This window comes from Parus major, chromosome 3 (genome assembly GCF_001522545.3).
Source record: "Parus major isolate Abel chromosome 3, Parus_major1.1, whole genome shotgun sequence".
Taxonomy (NCBI): Eukaryota; Metazoa; Chordata; class Aves; order Passeriformes; family Paridae; genus Parus; species Parus major.
In genome coordinates, this window is record NC_031770.1 from 64,993,151 (window position 1) to 65,015,654 (window position 22,504).

General features: G+C 45.9%; 1 protein-coding gene and 1 long non-coding RNA gene across 2 annotated transcripts; one reads left to right on the plus strand and one right to left on the minus strand.

The window, feature by feature from the left end:
* Nucleotides 1–3,028: 3,028 nt before the first annotated feature.
* On the minus strand, nucleotides 3,029–11,330 carry VGLL2 (vestigial like family member 2). Its single transcript, XM_015620391.2, has 4 exons — nucleotides 11,166–11,330; nucleotides 8,682–8,973; nucleotides 6,431–6,946; nucleotides 3,029–5,349 (listed from the first exon to the last, which is right to left on the minus strand). The coding sequence occupies exons 1-4, from the start codon at nucleotides 11,244–11,246 to the stop codon at nucleotides 5,309–5,311; spliced, it is 930 nt and encodes a 309-aa protein (XP_015475877.1). The 5' UTR covers nucleotides 11,247–11,330; the 3' UTR covers nucleotides 3,029–5,308.
* Nucleotides 11,331–11,707: 377 nt separating this feature from the next.
* On the plus strand, nucleotides 11,708–21,712 carry LOC107201185. The gene is made up of 6 exons (XR_002001475.1): nucleotides 11,708–13,027; nucleotides 16,955–17,066; nucleotides 17,549–17,669; nucleotides 18,033–18,171; nucleotides 18,810–19,346; nucleotides 20,903–21,712. It is a non-coding gene; the product is annotated as an uncharacterized LOC107201185 (long non-coding RNA).
* Nucleotides 21,713–22,504: the final 792 nt, after the last annotated feature.

Here is a 22,504-nt window from a genome sequence, read left to right on the forward strand (position 1 = left end):
GCTATCAAGTGTCTCTTTCCTGATCCAGCTCACTTGGACTGCAGTTAAATACAAGGAGGGAGCTGTGTAGGTCTGTCAAGAGAGAATAATCATTTGTGTCTGTGCGCAACTGGGGCTGTCACAGTTCTTTGGGACCCAGCTTCTGGGAGAAGAAGTTTCTCCACTGGATCAGAACCAGGGCTTGGGTCCTGTCACAGAGGTTTGGTGCAGGATTGAGATGAATGCACTGGCTCTTCCTGAAAAGGCCCATGTTTGTCCAACTCTGTTTATCACGTAGATACTGATTCCATGCAAACGGCCTTGGCAGGAAAGTTTGTGTCCCTCCTAACACTGTTTCTTTGCTCCTTGCTGCTGTGGTGTGAGGCCAGAGTACTAAGTGCAGGAGGGAAGAGCCTGGGTGAGGCAGAACAGAGAGGAAATGAAATGCAGGGTCTGGGCTGCAGACAGAAGTCAAGGAGAGGGGTGGAGAAGTTGGGGAGGGTATGATGAGGGAGGAGGGGCATCTTGCAGCTGTATCCAGGCCAGGTAGGGCTGAAGGAAATGAGCCATGCTACAGGGAGATGGAGTACCCTCAGTAATATCCAATGTGGTATTATATCTCCTAGTGGGACAGCACTCCTGCCAGGTGTTTTTCCTGCCTTTACCATGAATGAATAAGCAACTGGCACATACCTGAAGAAATGCTTCCATCCTTGGCCAGTGCTTTTGTGGGCTGCAGCTGAGCATGGCAAAATGAAGCACCCACGTGTGAGACTGGGGCCCAGGAGAGTGCACACCTGCACCCCTGCACTTCTGAACCCCTGCACACCAGCCCTCCTACACTCCTGCACCCTGTGTCCCTGCACCCTGCACTCTTACACTCCTACAGTCTTGCATTCCTACACACCTGCACTCCTGCCCATCTGCATTTGTGCTCTCTGCATCCCTGCATTCCTACACTCCTGCACAGGCTCCTCCAGCACCTTTGCTATCTCTTGTGAGACCTGATACAGAGAGAGCAGGGACAGGAGGATGGGAACATAGCTCCCCAGGGTCTCTCTGCTCTTTTTCTTTTTCTTTTTCTTTTTCTTTTTCTTTTTCTTTTTCTTTTTCTTTTTCTTTTTCTTTTTCTTTTTCTTTTTCTTTTTCTTTTTCTTTNTCTTTTTCTTTTTCTTTTTCTTTTTCTTTTTCTTTTTCTTTTTCTTTTTCTTTTTCTTTTTCTTTTTCTTTTTCTTTTTCTTTTTATTTTTCTTTTCCTTTTCCTTTTCCTTTTCCTTTTCCTTTTCCTTTTCCTTTTCCTTTTCCTTTTCTTTTTCCTTTTCTTTTCCCTTTCTTTTTCTTTTTTCTTCTTTTTCCCTTTTTTTTTCTTTTTCTTTTTTTATGATCTCCTACTTGCATTTCCCTATGCAAAATTGCCTAGCATACAAAATCAATGTCTCACTCCTGAAAATAACCATAGGACTCTCTCCTTTCCCTGCTGCAACTGCTCCTCTGGGTGGCAGGCCCGGGAAGACAGCCAGGACACTACAATCCTCCACAGGAGCTGGCTCATCCTTCTGTAATCAAAAGGGCACGTTAATTACAACACTTGCCCAGAAAAAGATGCACAGCAACTGTCAGTTAGAGACGGCTGCTCCATCCGAAGCCACCAGCAGCATTTTCCTCCCTTCCAAGAAGGGCCCAACATTTAAGCCCTAGCTAGAGCTTGTCTTGTGAACCTAAATATGACTTCAAAGGGAAGGCGAGAAGGGTCGGCAGCTCCTGACCCAAGGAGGAGACAGGGCAGATACATTTCCCCAGAGGCGGCAGCACACGATCTAGGGGCCGCAAAAGGGATTATTCAAGCTCTCTTTCACCCTCTCTCCCCTCCCTTCCTCCCCCCTCCTCCTCCTGCTAGGGGCTCCTATGGAAAACACACTGGAAAAGGAGATAAGAAATCAACACTGCCCTAAAGCTCAACAACATTAGACTGTAAGTGTAGGGGCACATACAAGCATTTAAGAGTTTTATGCTTCATTCTTGCAAATGCAGCCATTCTGAAGCAAAAAACTCATTAAAATAAAATGGAGACTGCACCCACAAATACCATGCCCTATCCCCACCTCCATCCTTCCCTTGACAGATCACTTTTAATCTCAGAGATCATTAAAGCAGTACTACTTCAGGCTTTGCTAATTTTCAGCTATTTTCAGAAAGAGAAATAAATATCTGTGGTGAATACATCCAGAGCTCATTTTGGAAACTCCTTGTGGAGAGGACACTCTTGCTATTGGGCAGCAGCAGATACCCTTGCTATGTCCAGCACTGTCATGCTCTGCAGCAGATGTTGTCTCTCTGCCTCCTTCTCTGGACACTGTACAAATGGGTTTGAAGCTGTTTGTGTCTGTTTGTCTGTCCCAGCTGGGCTAGTCTGTTTGTCAGGTGGGCAGCTAGAGAGCACGGTGTGGTGCATGACATTCAGAAAGGGACAGCAGGAGGATTTGCTCTTCACGCTGCAGAGATGGGGACTCACATCCCTTTCAGCACATGACAAGCATGTGACAGGTAATATTTATGTAATATCTAAGAAGGGTTTATTTTGTAATTCCAGTATTTCTGCAAGCATTCATGACTAAGGGAGTAATAACCTATGATGCAAAGAGGAATAAAACAGACTTGAGAAATGGCAGGGAGGTCATGTGCGCTGTTACTGCACTAGGAGCTGTGGCCCCAGTCCTACAAAGACTAATGCCCAAGCCTTAAAGGTTGGTGCTGTGAGTGGTCCTTCAGGAGTCAGAGTAACCCAGTGAGCAAAACTGCAGGGATTAGCCAAAACAGGGAGTGTGTGCTTTCAAGCTGTAATCCACCCAGAGCAGGAGCATTTTTAAAAAAGTTGTTTGTACTTTTAGCACCTTGAGCCACCGTCTTGGCTTTTATGTTTAGATGCTTTCATAAGATAACAATATGAAATGTACCCACAGAACAAATGCCAAAACCAATATTCACTGATTCATTGCATAAATTCTCATGCTTGACTACATTCACAGTTAAAACGAATTGCAAATGCCAATGTAGTAAATGACTCGTTTATGTTTACATGAATATTTCTGAATGTATTTGGGCTGCGTCACTCAGCCCTCCTCGTTAAGAATTGCAGAGAAGAGGGGAGGAAAAGAGGAAGAAAAAAGAAATAATTGTGGTGAAGCACAATCAATCATAGACTCAGATTTATATTTTTTTTAAAAAAAAAACAACAAACCAAAACCTTATAAACAGCCTGAAAAAGCCCTCAGGAAAATGCTCATTAAAGGACCCTGCTAACTTTAAGCTCCTGCAGTTAAATACCATTTTCAGTTACTTTTCCCCTGCAAAAGGCTGGTGCCTTCTTCCTTAATAAACACCTGGGAATGTTTTTGGTTTAACAAATAATGTAAATTCTGGGGTCATTCTCTTGCCCTTTGCAGTTGTCTGGGCTCTGGCTATTTGGAGGCTGAGAGAAAAATGCCCATTGGTTTGTCTGGCTGAAGGAATCATGGCAAGTTCCCCCTGCCATTTGCTAAGCTCTGGCCACGGGTGCTCCTGATCAGCTTCTCGCAGTATGTACTTGCACTGCTTTGTCAAATTATTTCTGTTAGGATTCCTATTCTTTCCCAGAAACTGAGTTATCACCAAACCTAGGAGAAGCAAGTTTGGGTTATTCATAAATCCACTTCTGACACACAATGAACAATATAAGAGTTTGAAAGGTAAAAACTCTCATCACAGCACAAAAATTCATTTTCTACTGCTTCTCCCAGTGTCAGGGGATAATGTTAGGAATTTCCTGCTATATGCTTTAAAATTTGTCAACTTTAAAGACATTACATTAAGAAAAAGAATGAAACAAAACAGAACAAAACAGGAAAAAACCAAAACACTGCAGTATTTGCATCAGATGTTTTGTCTATAAAAAAAGTAAGTGCCATTTCTGCCTTGTTTCATTAATTATTCATCACCAGGTAGCAACATTTCAATTTACCACTGCAATAGCAATTCTATATGCTACAGTCCCCTCTTCTAGCAGAAGAAATATGGAGCAGCTCCCTTACTTTAACCAATCTTACAGACACACCATATTCTAAAATGTAACACAGCAATGGTCTTATATTTTCCTATCTTTTATATTTATCTCTGTGTGTTTTACTCACCAAGAAAATATTTTCAGCTGTTAGGAATTTCTATATATCTTTCATGCAAAATAATAAAATAACTCACTTCATCCACGTGAGAGATATGTTTTCTGCTTCATCCTGAAGTTTCCAGTTTGCTTCATTTCTCTTACTTAGCTTTAATTCTTCATTAAAGTACACAGGGTGAGAGAAGGAGATACTTTTAATACAGCTTGGCTACTGTTAAATATCTAGCTCCCTCTTTCAAAATACCCCAAACAAAACAATTACTAAAGTGGCAAAATGACAGCAACAAGTAGACAAAGGGAAGTGTTAGAGGCAATTCAGAACTAATGTCCATCATATGCTTTTTGCTCTGGTGTTCCCTTTAAAGGCGGTTGGGTTGGAGGTGAGCCGTTCTTCATCGGATTCCTTTCTCCCCCTGCTTTAAGAGGGTTTAACGTTCACCAGAAAATGTTTATTAAAAAGAAAAAAAAAAGGAAAAAAAGGAAAAAAACCCAAAAAAACCAAACAAAACCAAACAAACAACTCCACCCCCAACCAAACAACTGTTACACAGCCAATGCAAATGTGCCAAACTCTGAGAAGTGCCACCTTGGTTTTTGTCTTTCTGGGATTTAAGCAGTTGTGAGGGGAACAGCTGCATATCTGTAAGTCCGGGGCAGGTGGCCCCACTCAGACACTTGCCACTCACAACCACAAAGTCAAAAAAACTGACCAGTTTCTTGATAGTCCAAAAATGTTCATGAGTTCCAGTTACTTTTACTTTTCTATAATGCAAAATAAAAATCCAGTTCAAAAATGCTGATTAGCTTTCCCATGGTTGCATTCAAGAAATTACTTTCACTGCCATATAAAAATATTCACACCACTAAAATCCCCCCACAATTTCCTCTGTTGCCTCTATGAAGGCCGGTGGTTTTGCATCACCATCCATGATGTCGTTTGTCTCTTTCAGAGTAGTCTGGCTGCAGGTCTGGGTGTGGGATCTGCTTAAACAGGAGTTCAATGTCTTTGGCTCTCCTCTTGCAACAGAGCAGTTTTCCTTTCCGAAAAAGGTCTAAAGTGTCACCCTTGCAATGCCAGCTCCTTTTAAATCCCGTTGTCTTTCCCCGAGCAGCAGGGCCATGGTGGGCTTGGAAAAGGGCAAGGGGGGATCTGAGAGTCTTTGAGTCAGCACATCAGCTCAGGAGGGATCCACCACAGAAGGAGTAACGGCGAGCTGCAAACCAAGATCAGAAGCTGTTACAAACTGACCCGATTTCAGCTCTGAATGCCACCATGTCTAACGGGTAGAGAGCTACAGGGGACAGCCAGGGGAAGAGGATTGAAGGACAGCTCTAAAACCAGTACAGGTCCTTGCTTTTATCCTGAGGTTGCAAACCTGAGAACGGAGAGAAGAAAAAAAAAAAAAAGGAAGAAGAAAAATAGGTATAGGCATTTAAGAACAGAGGAAAACAAATTGCATTTCTTGCCAGCTGAGGTAATTTTAAAGCATGGGATCTCCAGAGCCCCAGAAGGCTGTGAAACAAGAAGAGCCCAAGCCAGACTGGAGAAAGGCACATGTCCCTCCTGCTCAAAGTGAGGACACTATAAGGAGCCCTTAGTGGCTGCAATAATGAAACCAGCATGGAGCAGATTTTCCCTCCCTTCACAACCACTGTCCTAGGATCTGTCACTGCTGACTGTGCCTGTGTACCCGTTTTTGCCAGCACTGCAGCCAAACCCTTGGTTCCAGACACCCCAACAGGCACCATGGGGGAAGAAACCTGCCTTTTTTGCTCAACAAATGCAATTGTTCTTTCATCTCAAAACCTGGAAGGAAAAGGTAAATAACGAGAGGAGCTAGTTCACGAATCTGCATGGTGTCTAGAAATGACCTCTCAGGGCAACACATGGGTGGGGCCAAGCAGTGACCTTTGGGGCTGCTCCATTCTACTCCCAGCTCTCACTGCTCTATGCAGGAGCAAGACCAGGACCAGGACAAAAGTACATCAAAGCAACCTGTAACCTCAGGGCATGTTTGAGGGCATCAGAAATTCAAATAATGTTGTGGAGATGTGATGTGCTGGCCTGTTCCATCCTTCCTCTCCCTACCTCACTTGCCTGGCCTGAGAGCCCCAAGAAGAGCACCCAGGACGGAGCTCAGCACACATGGGGCTTCCACCCTCACTTCATTCCTGCACAGCAGAGCCTCAGCCACCTCCCATGAGTTCTTCCCTACTGCTGTGGACGGTGTGGAATCAGGGAGCAGGGGTGCAGCTGAGCCAGGGGACCTGGAGGGACCGAGAGCAGCTCATTACCTGTGTCCACATTGAGGCCAATGCTCTGTGCCATGTCTCCTGTTGCATTGGGGAAGGGGCCCGGCGTCGTCCAGGCCGCAGCAGCACCCGCTTCGCTCTTGCCCAGTTCACAGGGGGGGCTGACTGGTGTGGATACGGAGGCGGGGGTGAGGCGGTGGGGGCGGACGGAGGCGGTGGGCACCAGGAGTGAGCCGTAGCGGGGGTCGAAGTGGGGCCCATAGACCTCGTGCATGGCGCTGGGGCGGGGGTAGGCAGTGCTCTGTGTCCCAATGTAGGGGTGGTGATGGTGGTGGTGGTGGTGGTGGTGGGCGTGGTGCCAGGGCTCGGGGCTGCCCTGGTGCAGGTGGCCGTGCAGAGAGGTGGGCGCGTAGGGGTCGGTGGCAGCGGCGAAGGGCAGCTCGCTGTGGGCTGCAGCTGCAAGGGGGCTGCTCAGGCTGGCTGGGACCGAGGAGGGCTGGTACGTGCTGTTCCAGAAGGATGGTGGGAAGATGCGCTGGCTCATTGGGAAGGAACCATCTGGGTGAAGGAAATGGGAAAGAAAGTCAGCAATGAGCACGCCCCACAAGACTTGATCTCCTTTCCCTAGGGCTCTGTCCCTCCCTGATCCACCCAAACCAGTCCTTTCATTCCCTTTATTCCACGAAAAACTGGAAAATATAAGAACTTGCTCCAAACAAGTACAGATTCCTCCCCAGCTAAAAATCCACCACACCTAGCCTATGGTTTATCCATGAAACTGCAACTGTATGCTCCATCTTTCTCCTACCCTGTAGATGGGCAAAAGGTTGTTACCTAAGGTGAGAGAAACATCTCTTTTCTTCAGTAGTGGAACCTGAGTGAGAGCTACTATATGCCATTTACATTTTCAGGATTGGGTTTTTCTTGTTTGTTTTTTTAATAATCTCCTTGTCTAAGCATTTATGCCCAATGATTCCTAAAAAGTGGCTGCTGTCTCACTGCAGTTACAACGTGGGCAGGAACAGTGCAAGATGTGACTAAAGACATGTTTGAGTTACTCAAATATCTGAGGAAAATTCTCCATCTATTACAGCGGTCTGTTTCTTAGTTATATTGTCAACATGTTTGGGAAGCCCTCAGCAGAACTTTGGAGATTGGCAGGGCAAAGGACAAGCACCCTACATTTTCTTAGCCTAGTTAGCAACATGCAAAATGGACTGGTGATTATTAATAGCACAAATAGGTGTTATGCATGATTAACTGGGAATGCACACTGCTCCTGAAAGAAATAAAACTGTGTTCCTAATACTTCCTTGCCAGGGAAATATGTCAGCTCTGAACCTTGGCATTTCTTGGGAGATGGGGTAGCAGTTCATGATGAGCAAAAAAACCTCATCTACTGCCATCAGTTCCAGCACTGAATATATCTCACCCATGAAACATTCTTAGACACTACAGACAGCAATCCGTGCAGGGTCTGGGAAGCCAGCCCTGGCCGAGCAGGTGGCCCTGTGAGGGAGGGTTACTAAGACTGTCTACAAGGAAGTGCCAGCCCTAACTCTCTGGCAGATGGAGTGTGGGGAAATTTACTCCTGCTGCCCTGTGGGCCTGTCCAGTGTGAATCAGGCACGGATACGGAGAGCTGTGCATAAGCCACCTCCTTGGCCTTGACAGCACATGGCTATGAGCAGGTCTGGAAGCCTTTGTGTTCAGAAACTTCAGAGTCCTTGTTAGCACTCCATCAGCAATCAGGGTGCTGGTACATGCAGGGAAAGATACAGGGACACACATATTTGTTTAGAGGTGGGAAGCTGATGAGATGGTTCCCACATTTGCTTTTTTCTTTGCTCCCATCACTATGACCACTCCAAACTGAAAGCTAAGGTCAATGGGGAATACACAGTCACAGTTTGAGAGTCACGCCGTGGCTAGTTGGGTGGTATCTGCCTCCAGGTAAAGGACCTGTAGTGAAGAGACAATTTGTTTCCCCCGACTGCCTCTCAGGCTGCTTTCCCCCTGGACCATGGACCCCCTTCAGACTGAAGGGCTTTATTCTTTCTTTTTTTACTCTAAAAGGGCCAAGTATCTGGCAGCTCCTAGCCTGGGATCTCAGGGGATGCCCTCCGGGCACCAGCCGCTGGTGCGAGGGAGAAGAGAGCCGGGATGCGCAGCCAAGGAGAGGACGAGGTGTCGGCCCAGAGGGAGCCTCCTCCGCCCCCGCATCCCCGGCATCCCCCGCATCCCCGGCATCCCCCGCATCCCCCGCATCCCCCGCGCCGCGCTGGGCGCTCACCCCGCCAGGAGCCCGCGTTCCTCGCCGTCTTCGCGCTGCCGAGGGAGAAGCTGCTGGGCTGGCTGAGCGCACGGCTGAAGTGCTCATCCACCACGGCACTGATGTCCCCCTGGAAGTAGGTGAAGAGGACACAGCGGGAGCTGATGTACTCGGCCTCGGGGGGTCGCTCCTTCTCGGGGCTGCAGTCCTCCTCCTTGATGCTGGCCGCGGGGTGGCTGGAGAAGGAGCTGCCGGCGCTGGCGCTGCTGCCGCTCTCCGGGGCTTCCTGCATTTTGGAGTAAAAGGCGAGTTTCTGCAGGGGAGGAAAGAAAACGGAGCCGGTCACGCAGCACACCAAGGTGCGCTGGCCCGCCCTGTGCCATCCCTCCGGCGTGCAGCGCCGAGCCCTCTCCCGCGGTCCTTCCGAGGGGATGCCAAAGTCTGGTCCTCGGCTGCCCGCCGTTCCCTCAGGGTACACCGCAACCCCCACACCCTCATATCGCCCTCTGTAGTCCGGGGGCAACGAAGGGACTGCAAATATGGCTGGGGGACCGAAACCCACAGATGCTGTACGGGGTGGATCAAGACCGCGGCCGGGCGGGGGTCACACCGCCGGGTACCCCTCACCAAGCCCCGCAAAAAAAGGCTCTTTGCAGCTGGCTCAGGAGCGGACGGCAGCTGCCAAGGGGCTGCAATGCGGGGGCACGGCCGTGCGACGGCCCAGCACCCACGGAGCAGCGCCGGCAGCTGGGAGGAGGCGAGAGCCGCTCGGTCCCTGGCTCCGGAAATCTATCTGGTGCGAAGAGTGTCCTGTAACCCGTAACGGCGAGGTAGAAGGAAAGAGGGGGAAAAAAAGACTGACAGTCACAAACACATTTCAGGGCAAAACTCAGCATTTCTCTGGACACCAAGAAGCTCCAGGTATTTACTACAGGATTAATCCCATTTTACTTTACTCCGCCGAGTGGGAAAACGGCAGGCGTTGTGAAGTTTTGCCGGATGTTTCCCGTCTTTATGCGCTTTAGCGTGTCTGCAGCTGCTGGGAGTTTCTTAGCAATAAGCGCTGGGACGCGGAGCCACGGCTTGGCCGCTGCGGGCAGAGCCTTGGGGCGGCCGGCGGGGGAAGAACCGAGGGGACGGGACAGTGTCTTGGGCCAAGACACGCGATATATATTTGATAATGTCACTTGTCGCGACGACCGCCTTTCCGCTTGGCTCCCTGTTCGGCCATTGAGGTAATGATCATCCCCCTTAATAATGTAATAAGCCGGGGGTTGAGGGGGTGGTGGGAAGGAAGGCAAGGTAGGGGAATACACATCATCTGCTATTTGTGACGGGTCCTGGGCCCCTCTGCCGGGCTCTGGAGGCTGCGCAGGGACCGCCACTCCGCTGTCCCGGGCCCGGCACTGCATGGCGGGGGCTGCACCCGCCTCGGGCCCGGGGCACCGTTCTCTGTACCCATCCCCTTTTCATTATGCTGGGGGAGGAAGGAATTAATTTCTGAAAGGGGTAGGGGAGAAGGAAAAACTGGGACAGCAGAGGGGTGAAAAGGAAAGCGGTGTGCAGCAGGTGCAATGCCGGAGGAGCCGAGCCTGACCCACGCGGGACCGTGCGCATCCCGGAGCCAGCCGATCCCCGCGCACCGCGGGCCGTGCGTGCCCGAAACATCCCCGCGCCCGGAGAGATCCTTTTCTTGAAACCTCGGGATAAGCTGACACCCGCGACCGCCCGGGCGGAGCTACACGCAAGGAGGCTGCGGGACGTGGCTCCAGCTCACGAAGCACCCTCGACTCTCGCAGGCGACGGCAGCCGCCGGCAGCCCGGGGGGCTGGGGGACGTCCCGAGGTCCAGCCGCCGCCGAGGGGAGCATCCTGCAGCCCCTTGCTCCCCTTCGCGGCCGCGGTTTCCTCCGCCACCGCCAAACCGGGGAAGCCCCGCAACCTCCCGTCTCTCTCGCCTCCCCCACTTCCAGAGCGTAACTCCGGAGCACCCCTCCGAGTCGGCTGTAAAATCTCTGCACCAAGCGGGTTCCGTGGCAGCGGCCGGGATGCCGGCGCGCAGGGGTGAGCGATGCCCTGGGAAGCCCGGCCTCGCAGCCCCCGACGGTCGCCACACGCCGTGGACATCGCTGCCCCACCCGCCGCCCTCTGAAGCAGCCCGTCACGGTAAAGAAAACAAACAAGCAAACATTTTAAATCAAACAAACAAGCAAACAAACCCCCCTAAAAAGCCTTCTGAGGGTTAAAATCGCGCCCTCTCTCCCAAGGCATCCCGTAGCCCGTCGTTTGCCGCCGGGGTACATACCCTGCCGAGCCCCGCGCCAAGGTGGGATGCGGTTCTGCTCCGCTCACCATCGCAGGCTCCCAGATCTCCCCCCTCCCGCCCCCCCCCTTTCCCCTCCCCTTCTCCTTTTCCCTTTTTCCCTTTGGTGAGGCCCCAGACGGCCATCCTCCAGACGATACCCCTCCCACCTTCTGCCTCTTCACCGCTGTCCGCTACACGTACCTGGTGGTAGGGGCTGTAGGCTGCTGCGAAGTAGGGCTGGCCAGGACCGTAAACTTGGTACATAACATCCAAACAGCTCATGGCTGGCCGCGGCCGAGAAGAATTTTTTTTCTCATCAACTCGTGTTCTGCAAAGTGGAGTAATGCTTCGGGGGAGGGAGGTTCCCGGGGGTTAAGAGGCACCACGCGCTGGTGGGAGGAGTGAGGGGGGATGAGGCCGCGCTGGGCTGTGCTGACACCCCCTCCCTGCCTTCTTTCCCTGCCTGCCGCCCTTCCTATAGCAGGGCTCTCTCCCTCAAATTCGCCGGGGCTGGAGGGGCTCCCCGGCCACCAGGGGAATTTCAGCCCCGGGCCCGGCGGGTGGCAGAGGCGGAGGGAGCAGGGAGACCCCCGCTCCGCAGCCGGGACTGCCCGGGAGCAGCGGGGCGGGAGGCGCAGGGGAAGCTCCGGCCACGCTGGAGCCTGGCGGGGGGGACGGGGGTACGGGGGATGATGGGGGCTTACCCAACGGGTCAATCCATCTCCCGCTGCTTTTTATTTAATTTCATTTATTTCGTTACATTCCACGCGCCTCCTGTGCCGGGTGCTGCCCCCGGGGAGGATGTCCCTGCCGACCCCCACCTTGTCGGCCGCCGCTCCTGGCCCGGGCGAAGTGGAGCTCCGGGAAAGGCAGGAATCTGGGTGACCCCATCCAAATCCCACCAAGGCCGGCGTCCGCCGGAAAATGCCACCACCAAAACCAGAGGAGTTGAGAGGTCTGATAAACCGAAGGAGGAAAAACCAGTTGCTCCCGAGGAGGAATCTCCCCAGAAACTTTTGAATCATTACAAATCCCGGGAACGGCGATGCTTTTGCACTTAATAGAAACTAAAACAACGCCGAGGGCAAAGTCATGTCAAAACAACAAAGTATCGTGAAGGTAAACTGGATTTACTCCCTGGCTTTCTGCTGAGTACGACACGCAAAGTTGTAAATAGCTGAATGTATCTTCACTGCTCATTTTAAAGGAGTTGCATAGGAGGCAAATTATTTTTTAACAGAGATGTAAGTTCTCATTTCAATATCAACTCTTTGAAATGTTCAGCTTCATGGTACGGGTCACAACCACTGTGAGAAGAGACCCATTTTGTTTTGATTTAAGCACTGGTAATGAAGCAGAAAAAAATATAGAAAATACAAGAGAAAGAATATTGCTCAGTTTTCAAATGCTGATTGGTTACAAAACTATTGGGGAAAATCTTAAAAGAATGAACATTTTGAATTTTGAAGACCTGGAAACATTTAAACTAATTTTATCACAGAAACATCATAGTTAAAACTAAACATTTACTCTATTTTGTTTTCTTCAAAATGCAATTTTTATATTCCAAGTGCTAGAAATTGTTTTGAATGCCTGTTGTTCACCAAAATCATATTCCAGTGCCTGATGAGCATATTTCAATGTTTTCTGCACCAGGTGCTAGGTTTAAAAGTAATATTTAAACAAATTTCTTTCTCCCTGTTCTAGTTTGGGAAATTAGTTTTCCATACTGCAGTGCAGTCTGAAACACTGTGGCTGTGGGTTCTGCCTCAGTGTTGCTCCTTCCCCCATCAGAGTCAATTTTGTGTAGGTGGACAAGAAAATGAGGGATGACCTCTGGGTATTAGGCTTTAAAATAAGAAATGTAACTTGTATTCTATAATTTTATTTCTCCTGAACAGTAAGCAAATGGTCACAGTAGAGGGAAGGACTCACTCTGTGGCTGGTGTCCAAATTAAAGCAGTCAGCTAAAGAATAGCCCTTCCCTCCTCACATCGAGAGACTGAGGAATCTCACTTGGGACATCGGGATCTCACTTCTCCTCTGTGTCCTGCTTGTGAGAGGTAGGGAGCTTTCCCAGCACACACAGACCTGTGCCTGTTTCACAGGTAAGAGTGTGCTGGGCAAGGTACCAAAAAAAGCCCATTTCTCAGAGGGTAAGTCCAATTAACACCTGCTCCAAAGACACAGCATGCCTTCCTGCTCTTTGGAGCAGCCCTTCACCAGGACTCTGTGCGATAGCAAAGGTAGGACCTGACACTGGCCAAGGCTCAGCATTCACTTGTGTGGAAAAACCCAAAGTGTACAGCAGCGTGTGTGACTGGGTGCTGAAATGTGGCAGATGGTCTAGCTTGTGTGTACCCTGCAGAACCTCTCCTTGAGGGCTGACTTCAGGGGTTTTACCTCACTCTCAGGTCTATGCTAGGGGAATCAGGTCTGATGTGGCTTGCAATGAATTAGATCTCTTTTACAGACAGTTACTTGACTGTAAAACTGTGCAGTGTAAGACACAAGTAAACTTCAGTATCTTAATGCAGAGCAATACAAACATTCATGCAAAAATACTGTGAGTATTTTGCCTCTTTGGTGCATCTGTGAAATTAGTCCTGGCATAGGAAATGATCCTGGAAACCAAGGGTCAGAAACCAAATTTACTAATGATCTCACTGTGTATTTACAATTATATAAAAACAGTCTTCCGTGGTCCTAATGAAAGAATTTCAGGTGGGTTGAATCACATAAGGAATTATAAAAACTTGGAAAGAAACAGCTGTGTTACCTCAGAGAGAAAATTGTGACAGCAGTAAAGGAAGCACAGTTTTAGAAAGGACATGGGTTAAGAACTGAATGTGTACCATTGCAGCACTGTCATGGGCCTGCTCCTAAACCACACACTAGTAAATATTTCACAGCAGTAATATGAAAAGAAAATCTTGTTAGGAATAAAGAATGATTGGTTCTGATAAACAGCAAGATGCAGAAAGTTACAACTTGCCTCAGAAAACATTCCTATAAAACAAGTAAGTGTTATCTTCTAACTAAGCTGGAACTTTTCACAAAACAAGAATTGGGTACTACTTCGGAGGATTCACCAGACAAGCAACCAGATCATGAAACAAAACATCAACTTTCAGGAAGACTGTGACAAAAACATGGTAGCACTGACCACATTTGTTGCTCACCTTCCCTACATCCTGCATCCAGTGCTAGCCTGCCAGCCCCTGGTGTATGAAGGTTTGAGCACTGAGTATTACGTTCAATTAAAGGATTAAGTATTTATCATCCAGAAGGGGCATTTCTGGTTTTTCAATCGTACCACATATAACTTTCTTGCTGTGCACAATATACTTCTTCAGAAGCTCAGGGACACTTTCAGTTTCCAGTAAGGCATGCTTTTCCAAACAGAAGGTACCACGAGGTGGGTGGAGAATCCAGCCCTCTGCAGCCGTTTGCCACGCTGCTTAGCAGCCTTCAGTATTTTTCTCTTCCAGCTTGGGCTGGCTTGGCTTCAGCCTCCAGCTGTTGGTTCATGTAATGCCTTAGTTCACTTATTTAAACAGTCCTTTTGTATGTAATATTTTATCTTATGAAATTGATTTTATTCTATATAATATTTTTTGCTGTCAAAATAGATGGAGTTCCTTAACTTTCCTCTGCAATTCTTCTAATAGTTTTTGTACCGTTTATTTTCAACCAATGCAATTTTTAAACTTTGTTTTAAAAATATTGAGGCAAGACCTTGTTATTTTTCTAACATTGCTCTTTCTGAAGGCATAAATGAAGTAAAATACCTTCTTTGCAACTGATGCTTAAAACTGTTGCCATAACACAATTTTAATGTGTTATGTGATGTGATGACCACTGTATTTTCAGTTTTGGTACTACAAGTACATGAAAAACATGGACTATTTGGTGGTGAAGAGACAACGGTATTGGGAGCCTCCTGGAATTTCTTCTAAACTCTTAGATATCTGACTGAGATTGCATGTAACTTGGCTGAAAAATGTGATGATCCCATGTAAGCCTATGACACCTGCTCACAGTGCCTTGTACAATCATCCTTTCTAAGACATTTTCCATCACTTATCTTCCTTGGTCATAGATGTGCAACTCTTCAAACAGGTCCATTCATGTGCTGTTCATGAGAATGCCACAAGACTCAGCAATAGGCTCAGGTGTTGCCAAAAGTCCCGAGTCTCGCTTTACTCACCAGTCTTCTTGTTACTATGTTACCTGCTAAATTTATTGGTGTGATTTCATATCAACTTTCAAGCTACAGATGATCATCTTGCACAGTCCACAAATATTCCTATACAGTGTTCATATACTGTACTCTTATGTGGTAGTATTCGTATTTCTAAACGCAGGAAGATTGTTTGTTGACTTGTTTCTTGTATTTTTTGTCTATTTGCTGTGTGTACCACTTATACTTACCACTTGTGCAGTGCCTCCTCCAAGAGATGATAAATTCAGTTTCACTGGTCTTCTATTCCTGCTCTCTATGTTACTTTCTAATGTCTCAATCTGCCTGTAGGACTCAGCACACACTCAACTTTCAGCTGAATGCACTACTTGTGAGTTTACATGGGTCAAATTTGGCTGGAATGAATTAAGATGGATAATGCTGTTCCTCTTTCTTATCTTGTTAGTCTTTGTGGTCCACATCCCTAAAAGCTTTTTGTTTTTTTAGGGCTTGGCAACTGTTACCATGGTGTTCTCAGGGATGTTTTTGAGGTCCAGCCTCTGGGTCTGTTTTAATGCAGAAGACTTTAGGCTCAAGAGCTTCTGGCTTGGTAGTTTTTTGCGGATTCTGAATTAACTGACATTAAAGATAAAAATCAGTATTATAAATATAGTAAAACACAAAGTAAAAATCAAGGGACACATGACACAAATCACCGACTCCATTGTCTCCTTCACTGTCCTGAAAAACCTGTGTTTCAACCTCAGAGTGCTTGTACAGTTAATTCTGATCTTCCTTTGAAGGTATGACTTTTCCTCCCCTTTTCCTTTCTTTCCCCTACACCTCCAAGAACCGGCTGTTAGCTGCTAATTAACCACACGTAGGGACACTGTTTGGTGCACATTTGTCCATGTGACATGCTGTGCAGCAGCTGGAATGTACGTGGTGATTCTTACTCCATGATGTATTTCCAGGGGAGCCGCAGCCCAGCTCAGGGTGCAGCATCTGGCGTGTGTCACTCACCCGTCCTGCCCAGCCCTGACGGGCCAGAGGCATCACCTGTCTCTCCTCTACTGATGGCGGCAGATGAAGAGATCATTATGCAGGGCTGGAAGGGAAACCCAGAGCTGTCATGAGGGAATACATTCACACGCCTGAGAACACACTGAATGCATTGAATTTAGGGCTTGATTTTGCAACAGGAAAGTTCATGGAAGTTTATTCCCAAGTCAGGATAGGAGCAGACTCAGTTTTGCCCTCAGAGGCAGAGGCATCAGGTTTTCTGATGCAGGTGTTTTGGCACATTCAGATCTGAGCTGAATCAGTGTGCACCTCTTTCCCCCTCTCAGCACTGAGCCACCAGAAGATGAATCTGGCTGGTTCTGAGATTCATTCACCAAAATATGTATTTTTTGCATTTGTATATAACACCTACAATACTTATTTCTACTGTGCTTTGAGCAGAAAGGCAATTTCAGTGAAAATTTTCGTAAAAATCACCTCCATGCACAAAATAGGGATGATTTATGTTTTACTTTTTTTTAAAGGTTGCTTTCATGTGAAAACAGAAAAAGGCTGTGTCTGCACTCTTTTGAAGTTTCTTAAGCACCAGCCCTATTAATACAAGCACTAAACTCCTGATGTAATTATGATATATAGATCCTCTTCAATGTCCAGTCTCAGTGGTTTTGATTGTACTGTTGTACTTTTGCATGTTTTGTTTTGAAAAAGAAAGTGTCTTTATACAAAGGCTTTAATTCTTGCGAATGTTTTCATTTTAGAAGCATCTTTCTTTTCACTCTTTCAGATAATATTTCAGACAGAGGGAGGTAGGTGGCAGAGGAAGACTGCAGCTTGAGAGAGTAAGTGTCTCGATGGAAGGAAACAAGAAATTCATGTTTTCAGCAGAGCACAAACAGGTAAGGGATGTGGCTTTTAATGCCTGTACAGACTTTAGTATACTAACAACAACATGAAGCTGGGATGAGGAAAAGAAAGACTCTCATTTACTTCCATGATTAAGTCTTCCTCAAGTGGAAACTTTAATTGCTCAGAGTGGGCAATGTTATACCATACAGGAGGGGCTCACTGCTTCACTTCTGTTTTATTCAGTGTGTATTTGGCTAAGCTTTGAGAGAATGCCACTAGAAAATGGTAACAGAATATATTTTAAGTGACAAAATGGCAAAACAAAATAAAAAGAAAATTCATAGCAAAATACTGGAGGTGGAGCCATGCTACAGGGAATTGTGTTCTGATTGCCTGGGATTGCCCCAAATAATGTAACTCCTGGGTTAAGTGTAAATAGGGGTGATTTCAGGGCCTGGAAAATATCCTGACTTTATGAAACTGAACAGATCCTATGTTTAATTTCTTCTTTTTTAGTGATTATATTTAATAGAGAACTTAGTCCTCACAGCTGCAAAATCCAACTCCATCTTCAGAAATGAGGCTGGAAAAACAAACAAGAAGGGGAGAGGAAAACAATAAGAAAGGAATGAACAAACATACTAACACCACAGGTATGCACAGTGTGAGGAAGAAGGGGACAAAAGAATATATAATTAAATTTTCATAATATCTATATATTGCAGTCCAGTCCATGAAAAACAGTGTATACATAGTCATATTGTAGCCCAGATGGGAATTCTGACTTCGTTTCATATCAGTATCTGTGTAAATTTACCTCTTTTAATATGGAAAGATAAGATATTAGTAGGCAGATGACTTATTTGTAATAAATAAGAATGCTCTAGACTCTACTGAGGACATGTAGCTTGTGCCCCATGCCCTTGCTTCTACAACAGTATTAGAATAAAGATGAATGGAATGAAATCCCATGCAAAAAGCACACCCTCAAACGCAAATCATAATGCTCATATCAGGGCTTTTTTGCTGGGATCTTCATGCTGGATGGTCATACTTTTTAAGAAGAATCTCTTCTCATGCTGAAGGCGGGCACTTCCCTGAAGAGCAAAGAGTTTTACCTGTACCTATGAATCAGTCAGTGAGCTGGCACAGGAGGTAAGAGCCATGAGCTTAGAGAAAGTTAGCCATTCTCATACCTCTGCTGAAGAAGGCTTGTGTGCAGTAAAGAACTTCTTGTCTACTGAGTTAAATTGATGGAGATACTATTCTAAAAAATCAAGTTTTTGAAATACAGATCCAATTTTTATAGCAAGGTAGCAGAATGCAATTTTCATTTCAGAAAGACAATCAAATTGAAGAAAACATTAAAAATTACCTTTCCATGTTTTTATGTATATAGCTGGTAAGAGCCAAACACATAGTTTGGCACATACTTGGAGTTGCCGCTTCACAAGAAATTAATAGACAGCACTCATTTATCCTCAGAATCTGGGATAATTTTTGAATGACATTTTTCAGAAATTGATACAGACAGTTCTCTGGTGAGATGGGAGCATGGTTCATTGTAAAGGAGAGTATGAAAGCTGAGGAGCTGGCCCAATGCAGAGGGCAACAGGAAGGTAGCTCAAAGCCATTTCTGTGTCTGTCTGTTGAAATAATACAACAGCTGCATTAAATAAACTGGCTTGTTCACCATTAAGGCATCAATTTTTGTTATACTGCCTATTGCTGATCACAGGGACAATTTTACCGGTCTGTGTGTCTCTTGTCCTGATTTGCTCCTTTACTTCCAGCCGGGGAATTGGCTGGGACCTGGCTTTACTGGTTTTGCTGTGCAGAGATGCTGCTGCCTCCAGAAGCCCTTGTGCACGTTCCTGGGGTAAGCAGGTAGCTGCTTGCCAGGCAGCTGAAGCAGGGGCTGAGGGTGATTTCCAGGGAAATCAGAAACACTCAAGAAAAAACTGTTGGGGAAAGCTTGTCATCGGCTCCATGCTCCAGATGTCCAGAGGAAGATCAGGATACTCAGGAACCCCTTACAGCTCTTTTCTCTCTAGATATTATATATAATAATAAATATTTATGCTGTGTGCCTTGTCCCAGCCTCCTGCCCTCCCAAGGACAGAAGTTTGTCTTTCAGCATGTCCCTCCAGCCGGCATGTGGCAAACCATGTTTCAGTCTCTTGCCTTCCAGCACCAGGCAAACTCCACAGTCCTCGCATTCCTGCCGCATGGGACACCCCACTCCTGCCTTTTCCCACATGGAGCACAGCCTGCTGCCATGCTCAGGGGGAAAACACACACTGATTATTGGGTGCTGTGCCCTTTCCCAGGTGAGTGTGTTCTCATGGTGGAGGACAAATTTTATCATTCAGTAAAACACAACCGGTGCCACACTCCAATGACCTGCAAGTGCAGTTACAGCGTTTGAAGCCCGTGTCAGAAAAAATGTCATATAACCTATTTTCTCCTGTGTTCTCTCTTGCCTGCATTCTGCATGTGCAGAATTACGGTCACACTGCTTTTTATCTGCTTGCAGCCAGGTTGGGGTGTGTGTCCTGCTCTTCACTGGAGCTTCAGAAGCTGGTTGCAAGTTCTCTCGTGTTACTTTTGTGCATTGCCCTAGCATAGTGTCAAAAGTCAGTTGCCCCAGAGAAATAGGGTCCATCAGTCTAGCATTCTCCAGTTTGCCCTGCTCAGCAATCCTTCCATCAGGATCCTAAAAGCAACTGCCTTGTGGCAGTCTTCTGTATGCTCCTCTTATTTGAGAAAAGCAAGATGACTCCTACTCCATGAATTGTATGTGTTAATCTCCTAAATCAGTAATGGTGCCTGACAGCTTTTGCATAGATGAGAGAAAGCTGGCACAAGGGTAAAATGAATTTTCCGAAGGGTATTCAGGGCATCCTGACACTGCATGTTTTTATCCAACTAGTTATATGTGCACTAGCCAGAACTATGTTTTCTTCTGCATCTCAGAGAGCACACGCTAAAGTAGTGATTTCACACATACATGAAACACTAAGCAGAAAAAAATACCATCCTCACTGACTTAGAAAAAAGGTAATTTCTCTTTTCCAACACAGTTGTTTCTTCAACTGTGTTCTTCTGTACTCACAATTTGTCTAAAATGCAAATCGGTTACAAGTTCTTTATCAACCAAGAGTCAATAATTTTACTTTTAAGAAATAAAAAATATTTAAAGTATGTGTGAAAATATGCCCAAAATATATACAGTGTTTTTCAACTGAGCTCCAAATACTATGAAAGGTGTAGTTTATGTGTCTGCTAGATTATTCCTACCAAGTTTGTTTATCCATTTAATATCTACCTACCCACCTACTAGCCTATCATACAAATTTCTCAAAATTATCAAATACCTAAGCAGAGACAATTTGAGAGTGATATCATGGAAAGAGAAGTCTGAGCAACTAATAACTATAAGCCAAACCTTCAGTTCTAAGGGGTATGATGGTGGAACTTCTAATCCAAGAACTGGAAAGAACACTTTGTCTTTTGGGGGTGTTGGGTAGCCTGATAATTAATATGCAGCAGTTTCATGGATAAAATTCACCTCCAGTCTCCTTGAGTGACTCATGTTTCCAGGTTACTGTTGTCTTTTGTAGAAATACTTGATCAAAACCTAAAACACTGATTTCCCACAACCCTACTGAGTTAATATTTTCTCTCCCTTTTAAGAAATTCATTTTCAAGAAGGACTGGAAATCTACCTGTATTTGGAACTTTTGGAATACCTTTAAAAATCCCTATCTCATGTTAAATGCTATAAGCGCTATAACTGATCACCGTTTAGTTCTGTTTTATTTGATAGTTTTGACACAGATTTCCCTGATGCTGTTGCTTTTTGGTGTTGTTTCTTCTGTCACAGGGGGAGCTTTAAGCTTATGCCTCCCTTCTCTGCCAGAGTCCTCCTTTCTACCCTTTTAACTGGAGCCAAGTGGCAGCTCCAGTGTGGTTCCTTCAGTTTGTGTGGTGAGACTTCACTCTGCGTGTGCCTTCAGCAGATGTCCTCCACTTCTGCAGGCCCAGTTTGGATTTGGACATTTTCCTAGGAAGCTGCACCCTCAACTCAGCCCTGCATAAGCAGCATTCCTGGTGTGGACGGCCAGCTGGCTGTTACAACCTTTTTTCACACCATGCTATGTAAAACTACACAGGGCAGGTCTTGTTGATGTGTGAAAAACGCTTCTAACAGTCTGCTCCCATGTGCACTGAGGTTTCCAGCTCAGAGACTCTCTGACCCCCAGTGAGCAACAGTGCTGGAAACAAGGAAATGACTTTCTATTGGCAGGGAAGGGAGAAGAAAATGAGTTGAGGAACAGGCTTGGTTTTCAGAAGAACAGAAGTTTCCAGAAGCATGCTGATTGAGGGTTGGCACTGTGGGCCAACAGCAAGTGCAGTAAGAATGACCCTAAAGAAACACTTGTTATACACACAGCTCTTTTAAAAGACTGGTTTACTGATTATTTTACATGTATTGACTACTTTCCACTGGTCAGTTTGCGCATAATACATGTATATTTGGCTTTTCTGGGTAAATGGGGCTTGTGACTGCTCAGAATGGCACACCACTGGTGTATCAGTCACACAGGACATAAAGCCAGATAAACATATTCTGACATGTTGTCACAAATGGACAGCTCATTATAAAGGAGGCAATAAAAGTGGTTAAAAAGTGCATACATATTCATGTATTCAAATATTCATGCACACACATACATGTATATAAACATAATAGATAGACACATAAACAAAACTTTAAAAAAAATATTTTTGTTTATAAAAACCAAAAATATTATTTTTCTTTCTTTGACAAACATAACGAAAGTCTGAAGATGAAGATTTTCAGAAACTATGTAATTATTATTTACAAAAAATTGGGAAAGAGGTGCTTTTCTTAAAAAGCTGTAAAACATAGCATCCAGTTGAGGAACTGCCTCAACATGGAGAGTGTGGCCAGGCCAGCAGCTGACACTTGTCTGAAACCAGAAGATGCCAGAAGCAGGTCTTTCTTTCTCTCCTAGAGAGTAGGAAAGTAGGTGTTCATGGAAAGTAGGTGTTCCCAGAAAGCCTCTTCAAGGGAACACTTCCAATCCCCTCAGACTGCAGCTGCTCCTGCACCACATACTACTGGATGATTAGAAACTTTAGTCAAAACCTGTGTGTAAAAACCCAAAAGCACTGCTCGTGTTCACGTGGCAATGTCTGGTAGAAGTGTAACAGTGGCACACATTTTGGAGAAAACTTAGTCTCTGTCTAAATCAAATCAGATGTCTATGCTGTGAAAAATTCACTCATAAAATCTAATTTTTGTTATTACAAAATCCAAGGCAACTGGAGCTAGAAATATTTGCATCTGTTCATGAATATTCTGGACTTTAAAATGTTATTAATCTGTTGTGATAAATTTTTGTTTCTTTTTCTTTAGTTTTTGCTTACCTCTAGAGCAGCTTGGAATTTTTCAATTTTT